The following is a 17,613-nucleotide window of genomic DNA, read 5'->3' as shown; positions in this document are numbered from 1 at the left end:
AGCATGAGGGAGTACTTGGACAATAAAGAATATACCACATGCTATGTGCGGAACCTCAAAAAAAATTTGCTTATTGCGAATTATCAATTGTGTTTTTTCTTCCATCCTTTTGAATTGGTCATCCGTGTTTCTTGATTATTCAATTGTATAGGCCTCTATATGGTAGCCGTAGAAAGGCAAGCACAGAACAGGGAGAAAATGATGGCTGAAGCTTTGGGCGGTGCAGGGTCAGGTGCAGACAAGGGTCAAGAAATCTAATTGTAGCTTTTCAAATTCTCCGTGATTTTATTGTAAGCTTAAGAGCACTGCAGGATGTTTCCATTGGTTAGTTTTAATAAATGATTTACTTGTTCTTTTGGAGTAATATAGTGGGTTTAGACTTTAGATGTTTGGTTGCTTTGGCATGCTTGAAACATGCGCATAACATAACTGTGACTGGGTCGTAGAGGTTGGTGCTTTATAGTCAATTTCAACCAATTTCTGTAAGCTTTTACAAAACGTGTTAAACATTTAGTATACAACAAAATTATTCAGTGTTTAGGGACTGCAGAGTGTATGTGTATTGGCCTGTCCTTAATTGTCTTATGTTAGAATAGAGCTAACATTGAAAGAAATATTCAAGCTCTTGTTCTGAAAGGTGAGCTCTGTTCTGTTGCTGCGCTAGTTAGCCTTCATTACTTTGTTTCCTGTCTTCAAATTGTAGTGACATAGGGTCATTCTTATTTTAGTGTTTAGGAAGAAGGCTTGTTTGTAAAATTATCTGATGCAGTTGATGTACAGAAGTCTCAGACCACAAAGTGTCATTGCTTTTGTCCTGGATAGCATTCTCTAAGGCATGCTTCGCTTACTTGTGTAAGCTAGTATGTTCTCTCCCACAATGACTAACTAGCTGGATGGTACTTGCAGTTTTTCATGTAAATACCCGTGAGTAAATAAATTAATGTCCTGTGAGATGCAAGAATTTGGTTCCTTGTAAGAGGGTTCCCTCTTAAATTCTTAGTGTCACACTCCTGATGCTGTTGCAATGGAAATAATTTCATTGGAAGGCATTAATCTCAAATCTTGTGGGCAGTAATATCAGCCATTGTGCTTGTAGATAACTTTCCACACAAATTGCATGACTGCATAATAACAGGACTACTGGTGCAGTTTTGAGCCCGTGCTTTTATCGAGTCACGCAATCAGTTCCCTCTAACCACTGAACAACTCTCTGATTGTGCCCTTTATGTAAAGGCTAAAGATTCACAGATATGTCATTGCAATTCAGTTTGGCAACTCTATGGCTTCACGAGATCTTGCTAGCATGGGAATGCTGCTTCTAATATTTTTATGTATTGGTTCTGCTCATAGTAGACTCCTTTTAGATCCCAGTGAAGGAATATCACCATCAGCACTCCTCACTGAAAACCGCATTCAACCAGTTGATGACTGGAAACATGATGATGACCAAGCCAGTGAACTACTTGAGAAGCCAGCCGGTGAACCCGAACCATGGGGATATGTCACTCGAGACGGAGATGATTTAGAAGAAAAGCCAGTTAGTGAACCATGGGACTCGGATCACCAAACTAATGAATTGTTGAAAGATCAGGCCAGTGAACCATCGGGCTATGTTCCTCCAGGACCAGCAGACTTGGAGCACCCAGCCAGTGAACCTGAATCATGGGATTATGTCACTCGAGACGGAGATGATTTATTCGAAAAGCCAGGTAGTGAACCATGGGACTTGGATCGCCAAACCGATGAACTGTTCAAAAAGCAGGCCAGTGAATCATGGGGCTATGCTTCTCGAGGATCGGCAGACTTGGACCACCCGGCCAGTGAACCTGAACCATGGAGAGATGTCATGCGAGGCAAAGATCAATTATTTGAAAGGCACCTTAAACAGAAAAACGCACCCGGATTCTTAGCTCCCAAGAATAAGGTTGAACCAGCAGACGATGATTTCACTGGTGAATTAGCAGGTATTAATCCGGAAATCAACCAGTAAACCTATAGTTCTATTTCGTAGCAGAAAGGTGGATTGGATTCCTATAACAATATACAAATAATGTACCAACTTTCCAATCATAATGAAAACTTCTAAATCTGGTAACAATAGACTTTGCAATCGGTAGTGGTTTGCAGCCCAAAAACAATCAAGCAATGAAATTAATCTTATGTATCGACGTTAGTGAAATAGAAATATAAAAATAAGCCTAGATCTCAAGAATGCAATCTTGATAAATGCCACTCATATTTGTTTCCTTCAAATTCCTTTCAACAAATCATTGGGTTGAGAAAGAACTTAGGATCGTCTATAGCTAAACCCTTGCACACAAACATCCTCCAGTGTGTTCATTTTCTTTTTGGATTTCCCTTCTAGATCATGGTTCAAAGTTGCGGTTGTGGTCCGAACCGTGTCACATCAGTTTTGACATATTAGTCACGGTCTCAACTAGATGCAAATTTTTGAAACATTTAATATTCTAAAAATTGTAAAAAAATATGATAAACAAAAATAATTAAAAATTAGTAAAAATAATAAAAATTTGAGTTGACTCGAGATGACTCAGGGCGACTCGACCATTTCTATCCATCTCGAAGTCATTTCGGCTGATTTCTGGGTGATTCAGCTGAGTTCGCGACGATTCATTATTTCGGAGTTATTTCGTCTCGATATTGGAACGAAAAACCCCATTCCAGTGACAACCCGGTCGAGTCATTTCTGTCTCGGTCGAGTCTTTGAACCATGTTCCAGATGGCATCAAAATGTGTCTGGAAACCAATTTTCACCCAGCAATTTGCTGACAAGAGTTGCTTATTCTAGACGTTGTAGCTGTTAAAAGAACTAGAATACAGGCTCCAAGAGTGCAAAATTTTAGTTTCATATTGTACAAATATGGTTGATGGCCGGATTATACATCCGCATATGCCCTGTGATATGCCTTTTATTAAAAAGAAAAGGAAACAACATAAAATCTTGTTCAATTATTTCTGTGAAATTCTTGGACATGATTTCCATGTACACATTTCCTCTAATTCTAGTCCACAATCAAACTTGGGAATATCTTAAAGATCCTAGCAATCATACTTCCGAAGCCATTATTATTACGTATGGACCTTGTGATCTGAACTTCTGGAGTTCAATGGCGCAACAAGTAGAGAATAAAAGTTTAGCTTATAAAGTGAAAAAAAAACTATAATTTCGAAGAATGAATTCTCATGCGGGTACTTTGGTGATTGACACGAGGAGATTGCAGCGATAACCAATTCATTCTCTGCCAATTTTACTTTAGTGTTGCAACAGTCGATATACTCAAGCTACACAGAAAAGCTCATACAAGCTATTTGATGCTCTCAAACGTATTTGCCATTTGCAGAATAAGCCTAGTCCATAACTAAGCTTACACAGTCATGCATCTCTATGATAATTTTTTTTCTCAGTAATAGAGGGGAAAATGATGCTGCATTCCGAGTTAAAATGAGGACAATTGTTTGTGGCATTTTGGAAAAAAGAATACTAAGCTATATCTCCAATATAGAATGCACCCATAAGATTCGTATTTTTTTTAACAAAATTTTCAAGGAATCTTGAGGATCGAAGAACAAACATATAAATTCAAGCTGCAAGCTAATATTCATCCTAGCCAGCACACCAGTGCACAATTTTTCTTCACGGCACAACTTAACTTGTGTTCCAATCCTATTAATTAATTCTCTAATTTTCCATACCAAACTGAAGAGGCTGTGAATTCATGCTTATCCAAGTTTTTGTTGTTTTGTACGTTTATGCCATTTGTAGTATATTTTATTCCAGAATTAAGCCTAGACTAGGTCAGTTTTTTATCCGTATGATACATACAAACGTACATAGTGCTATTAAGCGATTGGACTGCCATCCTCGCTCTCTCGCACATAGCGCTATTATGCTAGTCAAACTGTTCGATTGCTCAACTTATTTAAGCTGTTTGCGTTCGATAACGACCTGTTGAAACTTTTATAGGAGTCAAGTTTAAAAAAACATTGACTTGATAAGTAATCGAACGAACACTAGTCTTGTTTGCGAATTTAAACGATCGTTCACGAATTTAGGCCTAATTATCATTTCATAAAATTTAGGATTAGGTGGTTCGTTTAGCATTGAATCTATTGATTATTTGAGAGAAAGAACTTGAATTTGAACTTCTTGAGCCTATTTGAGATTGGCTCATTTGTGTTAAACGAAGCGAACCCGAGCTCGAACTCAAACTAGTATTTTAATTAATGAGGCGAACACAAATGGAGATTTCAAATTCGAAAATTATCGATCGAACACAAACCTTGTTCGAGTAGTTTAATGAATAGAGTTCAAACATGAAATATCTAATTTAACTCAATTCGTTTACAGTTCTACTCGCACACAAGTCAAGCAAAGTCAGTTCATAGAAAAAAGTAATTTATTTGTCAATTTTATTTCTAGTTTGTGCATTTCTACAATCACTTTAAAATTACAAATTTCATGTTTTAATAAACGTATGCGAACACCAAAATCTTGCAAAGATTCACAAAATTTTAATAAGATTGGATCCTATATTTTTATAAGACAACAAGAATTTTCACATATTTATACGCCTAAAGAAATAAACAGAATTTGCACAAATTTTAAACTAAATCTTTTTTGCACTGAAAGCAAATCATGCAAAAATTTGCCAATGAAAAAGAATGGAATCTTGAGCCCGAGAGTGTAGGAAGAGGGCGACCAATTGGAATTATTGGTTTTTTGTTTGGTTCCGCCAACAGGTATTATAAGTAGGAATGGTAATAGAACGCCCATGTTGTAAAGTTTTCCTTGACCCTCGCCCCGTCCCGTACTTCCCTTTCCCCCAGCTCTCCCTCTCTCTCCTTTGCCCCCCATTCCCACTAGTGCCTTTACCGCTACTATTGGCTAATTATAATTTTATTTTTTTATTTTGACATTATTTATCTACATATGTAATATCAATAATAATTTTGTAAATATTCTTTTAAATTTTTAGCTAAATATTTAACATGAAATCAGTATAAACTTTATTTTGATATTTTGAATTCATTTCTCCATATTTAATAACAAATATGAACTTATAAGCATCATTTTATTTTTGATAAACAACTTACAAAATATGAAAAAATTCAAAGAAACTAAAAATAGTCTAATCATCTTTTTTTCGTACAAATTATGATACTTTTAATTCATAAATCATAATATATATATATATATGCACATATTATTGATGTGTATTTATAATGTATATATCTTTAAAATTATATCTAAGTATTTATTTTTTTTAAAACTTTATTATAATGGTGAAGGATCCCATTTAGAACGAAAAAAGAAAAAATCCCCCCAACTCCCCAACACAACAACAACAAAACCACCCAAAACCAAATTAGAGTGGGGAAGGAACTCTTGCCATCTCTTATTTATGAGTGTCCGTTTCGAGAATCCAAAACTCTCATCCAATCCAAGTTCACCCTCGCTGCCCTCAGGAAAGGTAGCAGCATTCGGTCTAACTGAGCCATGCCTCTTTTTTGAGAATCCGATTCTCTTATCCAATCCAGTCTCAGAATTTATGAGTATCATATTTCCAACTCAGAATCTTTTTCTTATCAACCAACTTCACCCCCATGAGTCGTAAAAAATGCTACTACCATTCATGAGACGCTTTGCATCATAAACTATTGCTAGGAAAGCACCCGTTTATGCCCACCACACGTGAGTTTGCTTTGTTTGAACAACGTGGTGAACATCTTACTTTTAGTGCCATTTGAATCTAAAACCATTGAATGTTTGACGACATATAATAATTCCAAAGGCTTCCTTTTTGTCACAAACATGCTGACGTTTGCCCACTAACTCATGTCAGAGAGACCCCACATAGCATGACTAATAAATTAATAATTGATCTCTTCCCACAGAGAAACAACCCAATTGGGCAAAAATAAGTTCCCCTGTAAATTCAATTCAATACATCATTGCTTAAAGTAGATTCTTTGCTGGATTCTTCTATGTAAGCATTGCTGAATCTATCCGCAACCCCTCCCGCCACCCCCCTTCGCGTCTGCTTCCCGGGGCCTAACACACGGAGAATCTCTGCCGAATCTCTCTTCTGGGCCTCTGGGATTTGCAGAATTCTCCTTCTCTAACCGTGTACCAGCAACCCTTTTCTTCTTGCAGCATAAGGGGAAAATTTTGGTTAAAAGATTGAATTTTCATTTTGCAATCCCCGAGCTGAAGGTTGGAACTTGGGAAAAGGACCATAAATTTGAAAACCCATTTGGGGAATTGAATGTTTTGTAGGGCTGAAGGTTGAAAAGAAAGGAAAAGATTGAATTTTTGGGTACCCAATTGGGCAAACAGTGATGGGCTTTGTTGCTTCTGATTCGCAAAAGAATGGATATGGTGGTACTGGTGGAGGAGGAGGAGGAGGAGGATTGTTGAAAGGTCTAATAAGGAGGAAACTGGTTGATTCTGCTGAGTCAAAGCCTTCATCTTCTGCTTCTGGTGAACCTTCTTATCATCATCACCATCATCATCAGTTAGCCAAGGCTTTGACCGTTCCTCATCTCATTGCCATAGGTAACTGTTTTTGATAAAAATCTTCTGAACGTCTTTTCTTTAGTTTAAATTTGTTTTGAATCTTTTTTCCTGTACTTTTTTTTCTTTTCTAGATCATGTATTGTTCAGAGCTTATTTGTTGGCTGATTTAATCCTGTTTTAGCTTTTTGTACTGACTTATATTGATTCATACTTACCAAGGACCATATTGACAAACATGGATGCTCAAAATTGAATTTTTACCGTAATATACTCAAACAACGTTAAATTTTGCAGCTAGTTATTGGGTTACACGCGTTGATGAAGTGATTGATTTTAATGATTTAGAACTTGTTCATGTTGCTTGGTTCTTCAATTTTCAGGAGTTGGTTCAACCATTGGAGCTGGGGTATATATTCTTGTTGGTACAGTTGCCAGGGAGCATTCTGGGCCGGCCCTCACTTTTTCCTTCTTAATAGCTGGTATAGCAGCTGCCCTTTCTGGCTTCTGCTATGCTGAGCTTGCTAGTCGCTGTCCATCAGCTGGAAGTGCCTATCATTATTCATACATTTGTGTTGGGGAAGGGTAATTTCTTCATGCTTGTAGGTGTTTAATTATGCATTATTTTGCAAATAAAGTAGTTTGGACGTAACTTCTTTTCAATTAAGTTTTTAATAAGCATAATTAGATTATGAAATTGCAAAATATTCTCTTGAAAATCAGAATGTCAATGGCACATCGAAATGGTGCTTAGAAAATCAGAATGTCAATGGCATCAATCTGGTCATTCCTCTTGAGGTTTGTGATCATTTGGTTGTTGATTTTCAAAACCAAATATTTGACAGGGTTGCTTGGCTGATCGGTTGGGCATTGATATTGGAATACACCATTGGAGGCTCTGCAGTTGCTCGTGGCATATCCCCTAATTTGGTATTATGCTTTCTCTTATGCTTTAGTTGGTTTATTTTGGTTTTTTGAGCCAGTCTAGTAATATCAATTTTATTAATTTTGGTGTCAGCTGCTCACTTCTCATTTTTGCAACCACATCATAATTAAATAAGTATGAATTGCTTGCATATATTAGTTTGACCTTTCCTTCAGTAGGATAATACTCTGGTGGTGTGTCTTATTACTCTTCTCCATTTATAATCATTTTAGTGTCTCTTTGGACTAGTGTTATAGGGACAAAGCCTATGGCCTGAATAATGAGTAACAAAATGAAATCCTTATTGCTTGAATAGTCTTCCACTACTCGTCTCATCGCCTTTATTGATCATGTGTTTAGATGATTGGGGATTCAGAAGTATGCTGGTCCTGTCTTCTTTTCTGCAAGTTGATTAATTATTCTTTCACTTGACAGGCATTGCTCTTTGGAGGTGCAGATAGTCTCCCTGTTTTTCTTGCCCGTCAAACCATCCCTGGGCTTAATATTGTAGTTGACCCATGTGCAACAATTCTAGTTTTTGTTGTCACTGGACTGTTATGTGTTGGAATCAGGGAGGTATATCTTCTGAGTAGTTCCTAGATTATTCTTTCGAATTGATTTTATTCATCTTGTTTACACAAAATACTTTGGCAGAGTACACTGGTACAAGGAATTGTTACTTGTGCAAACATATGTGCAATGATATTTGTCATTGTAGTTGGTGGATATTTGGGTTTCAAGACTGGATGGCCGGGTTATGAACTTCCTCTTGGGTAAGGAATTTTATAGTTACAGTTTCATTAAAGTGTCTGTAATCAATTTTGTCATCATCTTTTATGGATTGTTAGGTATTTCCCCTTTGGGGTTGATGGAATGCTTGCTGGAGCTTCCACTGTCTTCTTTTCATACATTGGATTTGATTCAGTTGCTAGTACAGCTGAAGAGGTACTTTTGATTTGGCTTGGTATTTTTTTTCAGCAAGATTTATTGAGTCATGTCATTCTATTTTGAGCTCTTAACTTTCTAATAGGTTAAAAATCCTCAAAGAGATTTGCCAATGGGGATTGGCTTCGCACTCTCTATATGTTGCACGCTGTATATGTTGGTCTCTGCGGTAATTGTTGGCTTGGTTCCTTATTACTCAATGGATCCTGACACTCCTATCTCTTCAGCATTTGCTGCTCATGGAATCAACTGGGCAGCGTATGTAAATTTATTTTGTAACATTATCAATGCGCATCAGTTTTTTTTTTTTTTTTGAGATATTAGGCATGTGAGGTAAATCTTGCCATGTTGAAGTTTACCTAATACTTCTCTGTTTTGTTTCTATTCAGATATATAATAACTGTTGGAGCTTGTACTGCTCTTTGCTCAACATTGATGGGTTCTATGTTGCCTCAGGTATAACTATGATTTTTGACTTGCCAACTCTTAAAGTTGCACCTTTATGATGTTCACATTTTAGTTCGGTCGATACAAATTGTTAAGAAGATTATTATCTTTTACTGGTTGCCTCGTTGGTATAGCTACTATCTATGCCTCTCTATCTCTGTATATTAAAAAAAAGGCCCATTTGCACACAAAAACATAATAATATCTTGTCTTATTTCTCAGCCTCGAATCCTTATGGCAATGGCTCGTGATGGATTGCTTCCTTCATTTTTTTCTGATGTTAGCAAACGGACGCAAGTTCCTGTCAAAAGCACTGTTGTGACTGGCTTGCTTTCTGGAACTTTAGCGTTCTTCATGGATGTCGATCAGTTGGCAGGAATGGTATGCTTATTATTGCTCTGAAATAATAATTTTCCAGGATTGCTCTATTCGTGTGCACGATCAGGTGGGTGTGTTATGCAGAATCGATGTGCTTGTGTCACTGTTCTGAACTCATTTCTTCATGCAAGAACTTACTATTACCTCATGGTTAGCCAAATGTCCGGAACAAGAACCACAAGACCCAATTTACCTAATTCTTCTGGACAGAGTACTTGCTGAATTCATAAGACTTTGGAGTTAATTTGTATAGTGGAGTTGCATTTCTTGATGGATTTAGTTTCTTGCAGGTCAGTGTTGGCACACTTCTTGCATTTACAATGGTGGCAATTTCTGTGCTGATACTCAGATACGTTCCACCGGATGTGGTTCCACTTCCTCCATCTTTTCAGGATGCAATAGATTCAGTAGCTGTGCAATATGGTTGTAGCAGTAATAATGGGATAATTGAAGTGGAGAATCCTAAAGTTCACATATCCTCTTGTGAAAGCACTTCACTTTTAGTTTGCAAGCAGGGAGCCGCTGAACATCCTCTATTAGAGAAATCAGATGCAAAATGCTGCTGTAAGTTTTCAGCATTCTTGTCAGAAATGTAATTTTTTTTTTTCCAAATTCTAGTCAGAGAGTTTACTGAGATTACAAAGTGATCTGAAGATCCAAAATTTTCTCGCCTTTGGGTTAACAAGCTTGGTTTGTGAGACTATTTCTTTGATATATAGAGAAGTCATTCCTGTACTTCTATTTGACTTTCCATATATTGATTATTGTTTTCTGCTTTTCACAGTTGTTGTAAATGAGGAGAACAGAAGGAAAATTGCTGGCTGGACCATTATGTTTACTTGTGTTGGTTTGCTTGTGCTTACATATGCTGCTTCAAATTTGGGCCTCCCAAGGTGGGTAATTTTGTGATACTGTAATATCCAAAGGTTGATTATGTAATTACTCAATGAAAGGCCAGAAAAGTATGATTGGAATGTTAAAAATACTGGAGAAGGTTGAGTGCACAGGGGCTTTTATCATACAATTGTGTAATTCATAACCCACTGATTTTTTGCCAGTTATCTTCGGTATACAATCTGTGGAATTGGTGGCGTTCTTCTTTTATCTGGTCTGGTGGTTCTGACTTTCATAGACCAAGATGAAGCTAGACACAATTTCGGGCACTCAGGAGGTATGCTCTTGTTATATGTTAGCTGGATCAAACACTTAGAGATGATTTGCGTATCTAATGCTTTCATTATTGCCATAGTATGGCTTGGTTCTTCTCTGAATATTTGCCAAAAATGAATAAGCTCATTTATGGGACATGATTTAGTGGTGATGTTGTGTAAATGGAAATAGAAGATTTTGAAGAGCTGAACATAAAATAGAACTCATGGTTCTGTTTGTGTTCGGTTCTTCAAAAATATTGGCCTGTAGTGATTTTGATATCTTACTTAAGCCGTCTGTGGGAGTTAAAGTGTCTTAAAGTCTCTCCTTCTTTCCCTTGCTCAGGTTTCATTTGCCCATTTGTCCCGCTGCTACCAATTGCCTGCATTCTCATCAACATGTACTTGTTGATTAATCTTGGGTGAGTACTTAGCTAGTTCTTATTCTTTTGGCTCTTCACTAGTCACGATTCTCCATCAAGAAGCACTTGATATCTTTTTAGTGGAGTTTTACTCAGGTTTTCTTATATTTATGATCTTCAATACTCACGTTAATAACTCCCCAGTTACTGGACTCTCTATATGTTTACTTCGATGAAATTATTGTCTTTGGAATCTCAAGTTCAGCATTTGGAATTTGTCTCTGGTCCTTCATTTGTTGGTCACCAAGATATAAAAGGGATTGATTTTTATAGCAAAATGTGTCAACAGCTTCATAGCTAATGACTGCTGTTTGTATTATTTTCATCCTGCTGCTCATGCTTATGCTTGCACGTGCAGTTCTGCAACTTGGATCCGAGTATCAGTATGGCTGTTCATTGGAATGGTTGTATATCTTTTCTACGGCCGTACGCACAGCACACTGCAGGATGCAGTTTATGTGCCTGTTGCCCATGTTGATCAAATTTACCAAAGTTCGGCAGGGCTGCTGGCATAGTGTCATCCTATATGTCCTGAATTGAAATGGAAGAATCTCAGAAAAGCTGAGAAATTGGTATTTTGGTCCATGATTTTAGAGCTCAAGCTTTAAACCATGAATTGCAGGGAAACTGAGTTCCTGCATTGTATAAAAGAAAGAATTGTATGTTTCAGATATCTGAAACATTTCTGTTGTATTCTTTAAAATAATATAGTGTCAGCATGTCGGTTACGTTCCTGAAGAAGGGGACTAACAGAAGCCAGAAGAAGCCAGAAACCGAAGAAAAGAAATGCATACGGGTATACTCAATATTGTAGCACGAGTGAAGGAATTCAATGTTTATCGACCATGTTTGTTGTCTGTAAATTAGTGCGGAATTCATGAATTAGTCGTTTAGGTTGCTGTACCAAAGGATGTAAATATTGTGGAAAGTTGAACAAATTGAATTCTTAGGAGGACTCTTGATGTATTTCTTCCTTTATAGCGTCTTTGTTCGCTAAGATTACAAGCACACGTTCAATGGACTTATCGTGTTATGATCAAAATGGCCTCTCCACAACGAGCTAAGCTGATGCTACTTATGTTTGCCATATTGGATCTGGCAGTGGAAGTATGTTTGCTTCTGACTCTAGGGAGGGCAGTTGTGTATTTCAGTAGTCTGGGAAGTGCAATGGTTTTGTATTAGAATACATTTTGGAAGTCATATGGAACAGCAAGATTTCGACAAAACTAAGGGTGCATTTGATAAAAGTTTGGAATTTGAAGTATGAAGTCTGAATTCATTAAGTTATTGAATTGTTAAGCATTAAATCAAATATATTTTACTGTATATCACATTCAGTGATAAGTGAATAGTTTATCGCTTATTTTTGGGAACGAGTTTTGTCTAGTAAATTTAGTAATACTTAATTAATTCAGATGTATAATTATTTGTTATCAAATGCGTCTGAATATATTAAATTTAAGTGTTGAATTGCATTATCAAATAATATATTGTGAAAAAAGATTGATAAACATAATGCTTTTCAATTATTACCATAAGGTTTACATTTCAAGTGCACAGTTTTACTTGCATTTCTGAATCTGATTCTACCCGAAAGGCATCCCTGAGACCAACCACTATTTTGTCAGAACTAGGGGCGGATTTAAAGGGGGCACTAGAGGCACAGGCCCCACTGCCCCCCTTAAATTCCTATAATACATCTATAATTTTGACATAATTTTAAAAGTGCTCCCAGAATTTTTTTTAGAAAAAATGTGAAAGAATGGGTCACAAAATTTATATCATTCACTTTCCTCCTCTAGTCCCCATTTTCCCCCCAACAGGGTCAAATACCAATTATATCAATCATTTCTTTTGGTCCCCACTCCCTAAGTTCCCTTTACTTCTGTGGTCCCCCATTTCCCTTCACAACCGGTTCCTCTTCTTCCACACCCAAGCCAACTACTCTTTCTTTTTATCACTTCATCCAATTATCATTTACTTCATTTGTCCCCACTCCCCACTTTCCCTTTCCTCCTTTGGCTCTCGGTTGTCCCCACTCCCCAACATACATACGAGAGCCACTTTTTCTTCAACAACCAAAGCTTGTTACTTTTTCTGTTGATCACTTCATTCCATTTAGAAATTGCACTAGAATCAATTGATCTTCTAGGACTTGGGTCCTTCACATTTTGCAACTCTTTTCACCAACTTTAGGAGACCATCAAAATTAGGTTCTAAACAATTACTTCTTATTATTATTATTTTAAATTTGTTTGCAAATATATTTCTAGAGCATGAGACTATTACTATTTTAAAGAAATTTGAAAATTGATTAGTTAATGTAATAACTAATAAATGGGTTATTTGATAAATATTTTAACTTGTGAAATGGTGATTTTATGCATGAGACCTTTTTTTTTTTTGCTTAAAAAAATTAGAAAAAGAGTAGATAAAAAATTTTAGTGTTATTTTTGTCCCCATTAAGATTTTTTCCTGGCTCCGCTCCTGGTCAGAACTAAGAGAAAATGGCTCCAGATTGGAATGAAAGCTGCTGCTATAGTTAATCTTCTGATGGTAAGTGAATATTACTCTCTTTTCTACACCAATTAAAAAAAAAGAAAAAAAAACAGACACACACACACACACACACAAAGAAAGAAAGAATTAGAGTCACTTAGACGAAGGGACAAAAAAAGAATGAATTAAGGGTCAAAAAGTCCATGGAGTAAACTTTCAGTTCCAAGTTGTACACCTTAAGTTTCATGTTCTAAATAAAGAACATAAAAGAAATTAGGGAAATGGCGCAAATGGTAGCTGACCTATTGAAAATATTTTGTTTTGAACAATTTTTTAAGCTAAAATGGTCAATCAATTAATTAAAATAGACAACACTTGACCAGAAGTGTCAGTTTCACACAATCTAGCTATCAAAAAATGTATGCCTTCTTTATTAGTTGAGTACCAAAAACTGCAAGTTTTTGTTACTAGTTGACGATTTTGGCTCAAGAAAAATTTTTGTGACTAAAAATTTTTAATTTGGAAATTTAGTGACTAAGATTGAAAGGGAAATATGGGCAGTCCAGCTAAAAAGTAATATTTTTTTGATAGTAGCAGAAAAGTAAAATAAATATTTGGCAGACTAGATAAGCACTCATATAGGCCAAAACTTAAGCCAAACCAATTCTTTATTTAATTAACTTGTGGCTATGCTCTGCCTAAGTTTGCCAGGAAAAGAGTTAACTATTAAATTAATGAATTGCTCGTGGAAGATTGTCAACCGCATATAAATTACTGCCTAATTATTTCATCCTGGCATAGTTTTGGTCATGTTGAAAGAAAACCAGAGATGGAGAGAAGACAATTATTACATAAAATTAATCCTCAAATGCAACTTTAGTACAATAATGAGACAGTTGAAGAAAAATATAAAAAGCTGCCAACATGTACTACACACTGAAATAAAATAATTGTATCTGTTAAATTATAGATATGTTATTTCTAGTGCATGTTAAATCTGCAATTTGAACAATAATGTAAATTAAGTCGTGTTGGATGATTTTTAACAATTCGTTAATGAAATTTAATTTGATACTGTTTCTTAAGCAAGTATTAGATAAAAAATATATATATAAATAATCAAAATTACAAACTTTATCACTAAAATTACTTATTAGACAAACCATCTCCACATTTCAACACAAAATAGGAAAACAAAAATTATGCATTAGGTATATGATGTATATATGTACGTACATATATGCAGCTCCCATCTAACAAACTTGGGAAGAACCTCAATATGCAGATAACATCCATGATTTAGTGATTGATCTTCAAGAATAGCATACCACCAATCCATTCCACAAGAGCCTTAAAATGATCAACAATCTCAGATCTAATTACGTTATCTGCACCAGCCAAATCGATTCAAAAAAAAATGTTAATTTTTTTTTCATTTTTTAAGAAGAACCATTATGTGTTGATCATTACTCATATGGTTTTCTGTTTCTATTTGGTTGATAAAATAAAATAAGTATGCATAAAAGAAAGACATCAAGAACACTAAGAAGGCATCAATGTGTGGAACCCAAAAGAAATGATTGTAAGAGATAAACTCCCACATAATAGGCCAATTCCTATATGACATTTCCTTAGAATAGAAAAATATACCAATTATTGTTTGTAAAGACAAAAACAAAATCAGCCGATTCTTTTTTCATTTGTCTTTCTGATTTGCATTTCTATTTGCAGATACATAAATTTACTTGGATGAATCCACACCAAATTATTTTAAGTGATAAGCACTAATGATCACACGTACAAAATTACGCTGAAAAAGAATCAATAATTATATTGATTCATTGATTATTTTTTGTATAATTTTCTATTTTTAAGTTGGTTGATAAAAACAAGTATAAATTCATTAAAGAAACAATAATTATATTGATTGATTGTACTTAGTTGATAAAACAAGTATATCTCATTCCACAAGTCAAACTCAGAAGGACACTAAAACAAGAGAACAATTGGAAGAATGACCAGGTGCTTTAAGAAACAACTTGAAACCCACAATCAAGCAAGGAAGAAACAGGTTTAAAATATTCCAATAATAAATAACAAGTAAAAATAGAACATAAGAAAAAAACTACATTCTTCTCAATATGAAAAGAATTAAACATTTGAAAAAAAAAAGTACACCTACAGTTCTTTCTAACGGTTTTACTCATACATAATCCAATTAATAATCAACATCAACAAAAGTTCATGCACCACTATTCAAATAAAAATGACGCAAACACCATTTCTTTGCTAGTGTATTGAATAACTACTCAATAAAAAAAAAAAAAATACTATCCACCAAGATTCCTAACTTTACCCAGACAAAAAAGAATGCGAGACCGAACTTGTCCAAAGTGTGACAATGCTTGCAGTATTCACGAGTCAATTAGTGATAAGGATCAAAACACTAAAAGAAACAAAATGAAAGATTAAATAAAAAATCTTTTTAGAATAATTTTTATGCCATAACCTGTCACAGAGAAACAAAATTAAAACTCCAATACTATAAAAATATGGGAAAAAATTACTATTGTTTACAATGTCTGCCAAACTATACTAAATGCTAAATGCCTAATGACTAAATGCTATACAGGCCCCTGTAATGACTAAATGCTACAAGCCCACAAAACACATTTTATTATAAAACTAATGCTAATATGATATTGTTATGAAACAATTAAAAGTATGGATGTCCCTTTGTATTCCCAAGAGGATTAATTCTTGATTTATGGTTACATTATGTATAGAAGTTACAATCCATAAATCTATTCATGTAGTGGAGAAACCGTTTCATAGGTTTCTTCATATTCTTGTAGTAGTGGGTGTTTAATAGAATTAATGTACCTTTAATCTTGTAGTACCTATATATAGAGGTACATTAACACCTTTTGTGAAGACCTTTGTATTAGTTGGAATAATAAGAAGATCATTCTTCATTTCTCTACTCATTTCTCTAATATTTCAATTCCTATTATAGTAGTTCATTTTATTAGTTTTACAACACGTTATCAGCATGAGTCTCTATTTTTGAGCAAAAGGTGAAAACGGAAGCTCTACTTTGAACAAAAGTGAAACATGAGATTTTGCTAAAATTCTGCCTGCATTTCTTCAAATAACTTCTGAGGTAAATTTCTGACCCACAAACTTATTCAATTTCTTATGGTTAATATTTGAATTATCGTAAAATACAAGTACTTACTGTTGAGCAACCACTAAACAAAAACATATATTGTTTGACATTTTTGAGATAATATTTCTCCTTTTAATTCTACTTATTTATTTTTATAATTATTTTTTATAAATACTTATATTTTGATGCATTGAGTTTTAGAGATGCTATTATAGAAAATCAATTATGTTTGAGGATTTACTTGTCCTTTGAAATATTTAAAAAAAAAATTCGATCACCTGAAGATGGTCGTTCTTTAACGAAAATATTTGACCACTAGAAGATGGTCATTATTTCAAAAGCCTGGTATGATAAATTTACCTGTGGCTACAAGAACATAATTATGCAATTTTCAGAATTACTTTTCAGTTGAAATTGTGTCGAGAAAATTTTACTCATAAGATATATTGAAAATGATATTCTCCATAATTGATTTCTCGAATATGCTCCTGTAGTAGCAATATTGAGAGAAAATTTGAGAAGTATTTTGTACTTATTGCATACTAGTTCTAGTCCATTCCTATAAGTGGATGCGACTAAATTTTAATTTATTAGTTATGGTTGCTGCCATGACTATAATTTTGGTATATATATATATTTTACCATGACAAGAGAAAAAATTACCACTTGAAGTGGGATAATAATGATGAGGACAAGAAAGTAAGGATCCTGAAGATAAATGTCTCGAAGTACATATGAAGAATCAAAATTATAATAGCATCTTCACATGGCCAATTTCTTTAAACATCCTGAAGGTGTATGATGCTTGATTTAATTTATGATAGTAATTGACTTTTCTTCCTAAAGAAGAAATGGATGTTAAATATTTGGGATCAAAGGATTATGGTGATGATATTTGTCCCATAAGAATTATGGTGACAATGATATGTGTCTCATTAATAAATGCTACTATATACACTATATTCCAATGAGAGAGACAAACACAATCAGTTGTAGTGTTTAAGTGATTGAAAACTCCAGAAGAACTACTACTATAATTCTTCCTGTAGGAGAAAAGTTTATCATGAATAAAGTACTACTTTTTATCATGTCTCGAAAGAATTATTGAATTTGAATATCCGTCGAAATGGATATCAAATTGAGAC

At 34.8% G+C, this 17,613-nt stretch overlaps 1 protein-coding gene across 1 annotated transcript; it reads left to right on the top strand.

The window, feature by feature from the left end:
- The first annotated feature begins 5,918 nt into the window (after positions 1–5,918).
- LOC113692802 (cationic amino acid transporter 2, vacuolar-like) lies at positions 5,919–11,821 on the top strand. Its single transcript, XM_027211371.2, has 14 exons — positions 5,919–6,577; positions 6,919–7,120; positions 7,381–7,465; positions 7,896–8,036; positions 8,115–8,233; positions 8,309–8,405; positions 8,491–8,663; positions 8,795–8,861; positions 9,075–9,233; positions 9,521–9,794; positions 10,015–10,123; positions 10,289–10,401; positions 10,725–10,800; positions 11,159–11,821. The coding sequence occupies exons 1-14, from the start codon at positions 6,361–6,363 to the stop codon at positions 11,313–11,315; spliced, it is 1,989 nt and encodes a 662-aa protein (XP_027067172.1). The 5' UTR covers positions 5,919–6,360; the 3' UTR covers positions 11,316–11,821.
- Positions 11,822–17,613: the final 5,792 nt, after the last annotated feature.

The sequence above is a fragment of the Coffea arabica genome, chromosome 6c (assembly GCF_036785885.1).
Source record: "Coffea arabica cultivar ET-39 chromosome 6c, Coffea Arabica ET-39 HiFi, whole genome shotgun sequence".
NCBI lineage: Eukaryota > Viridiplantae > Streptophyta > Magnoliopsida > Gentianales > Rubiaceae > Coffea > Coffea arabica.
This window is presented reverse-complemented; position numbering and strand designations above follow the sequence as displayed.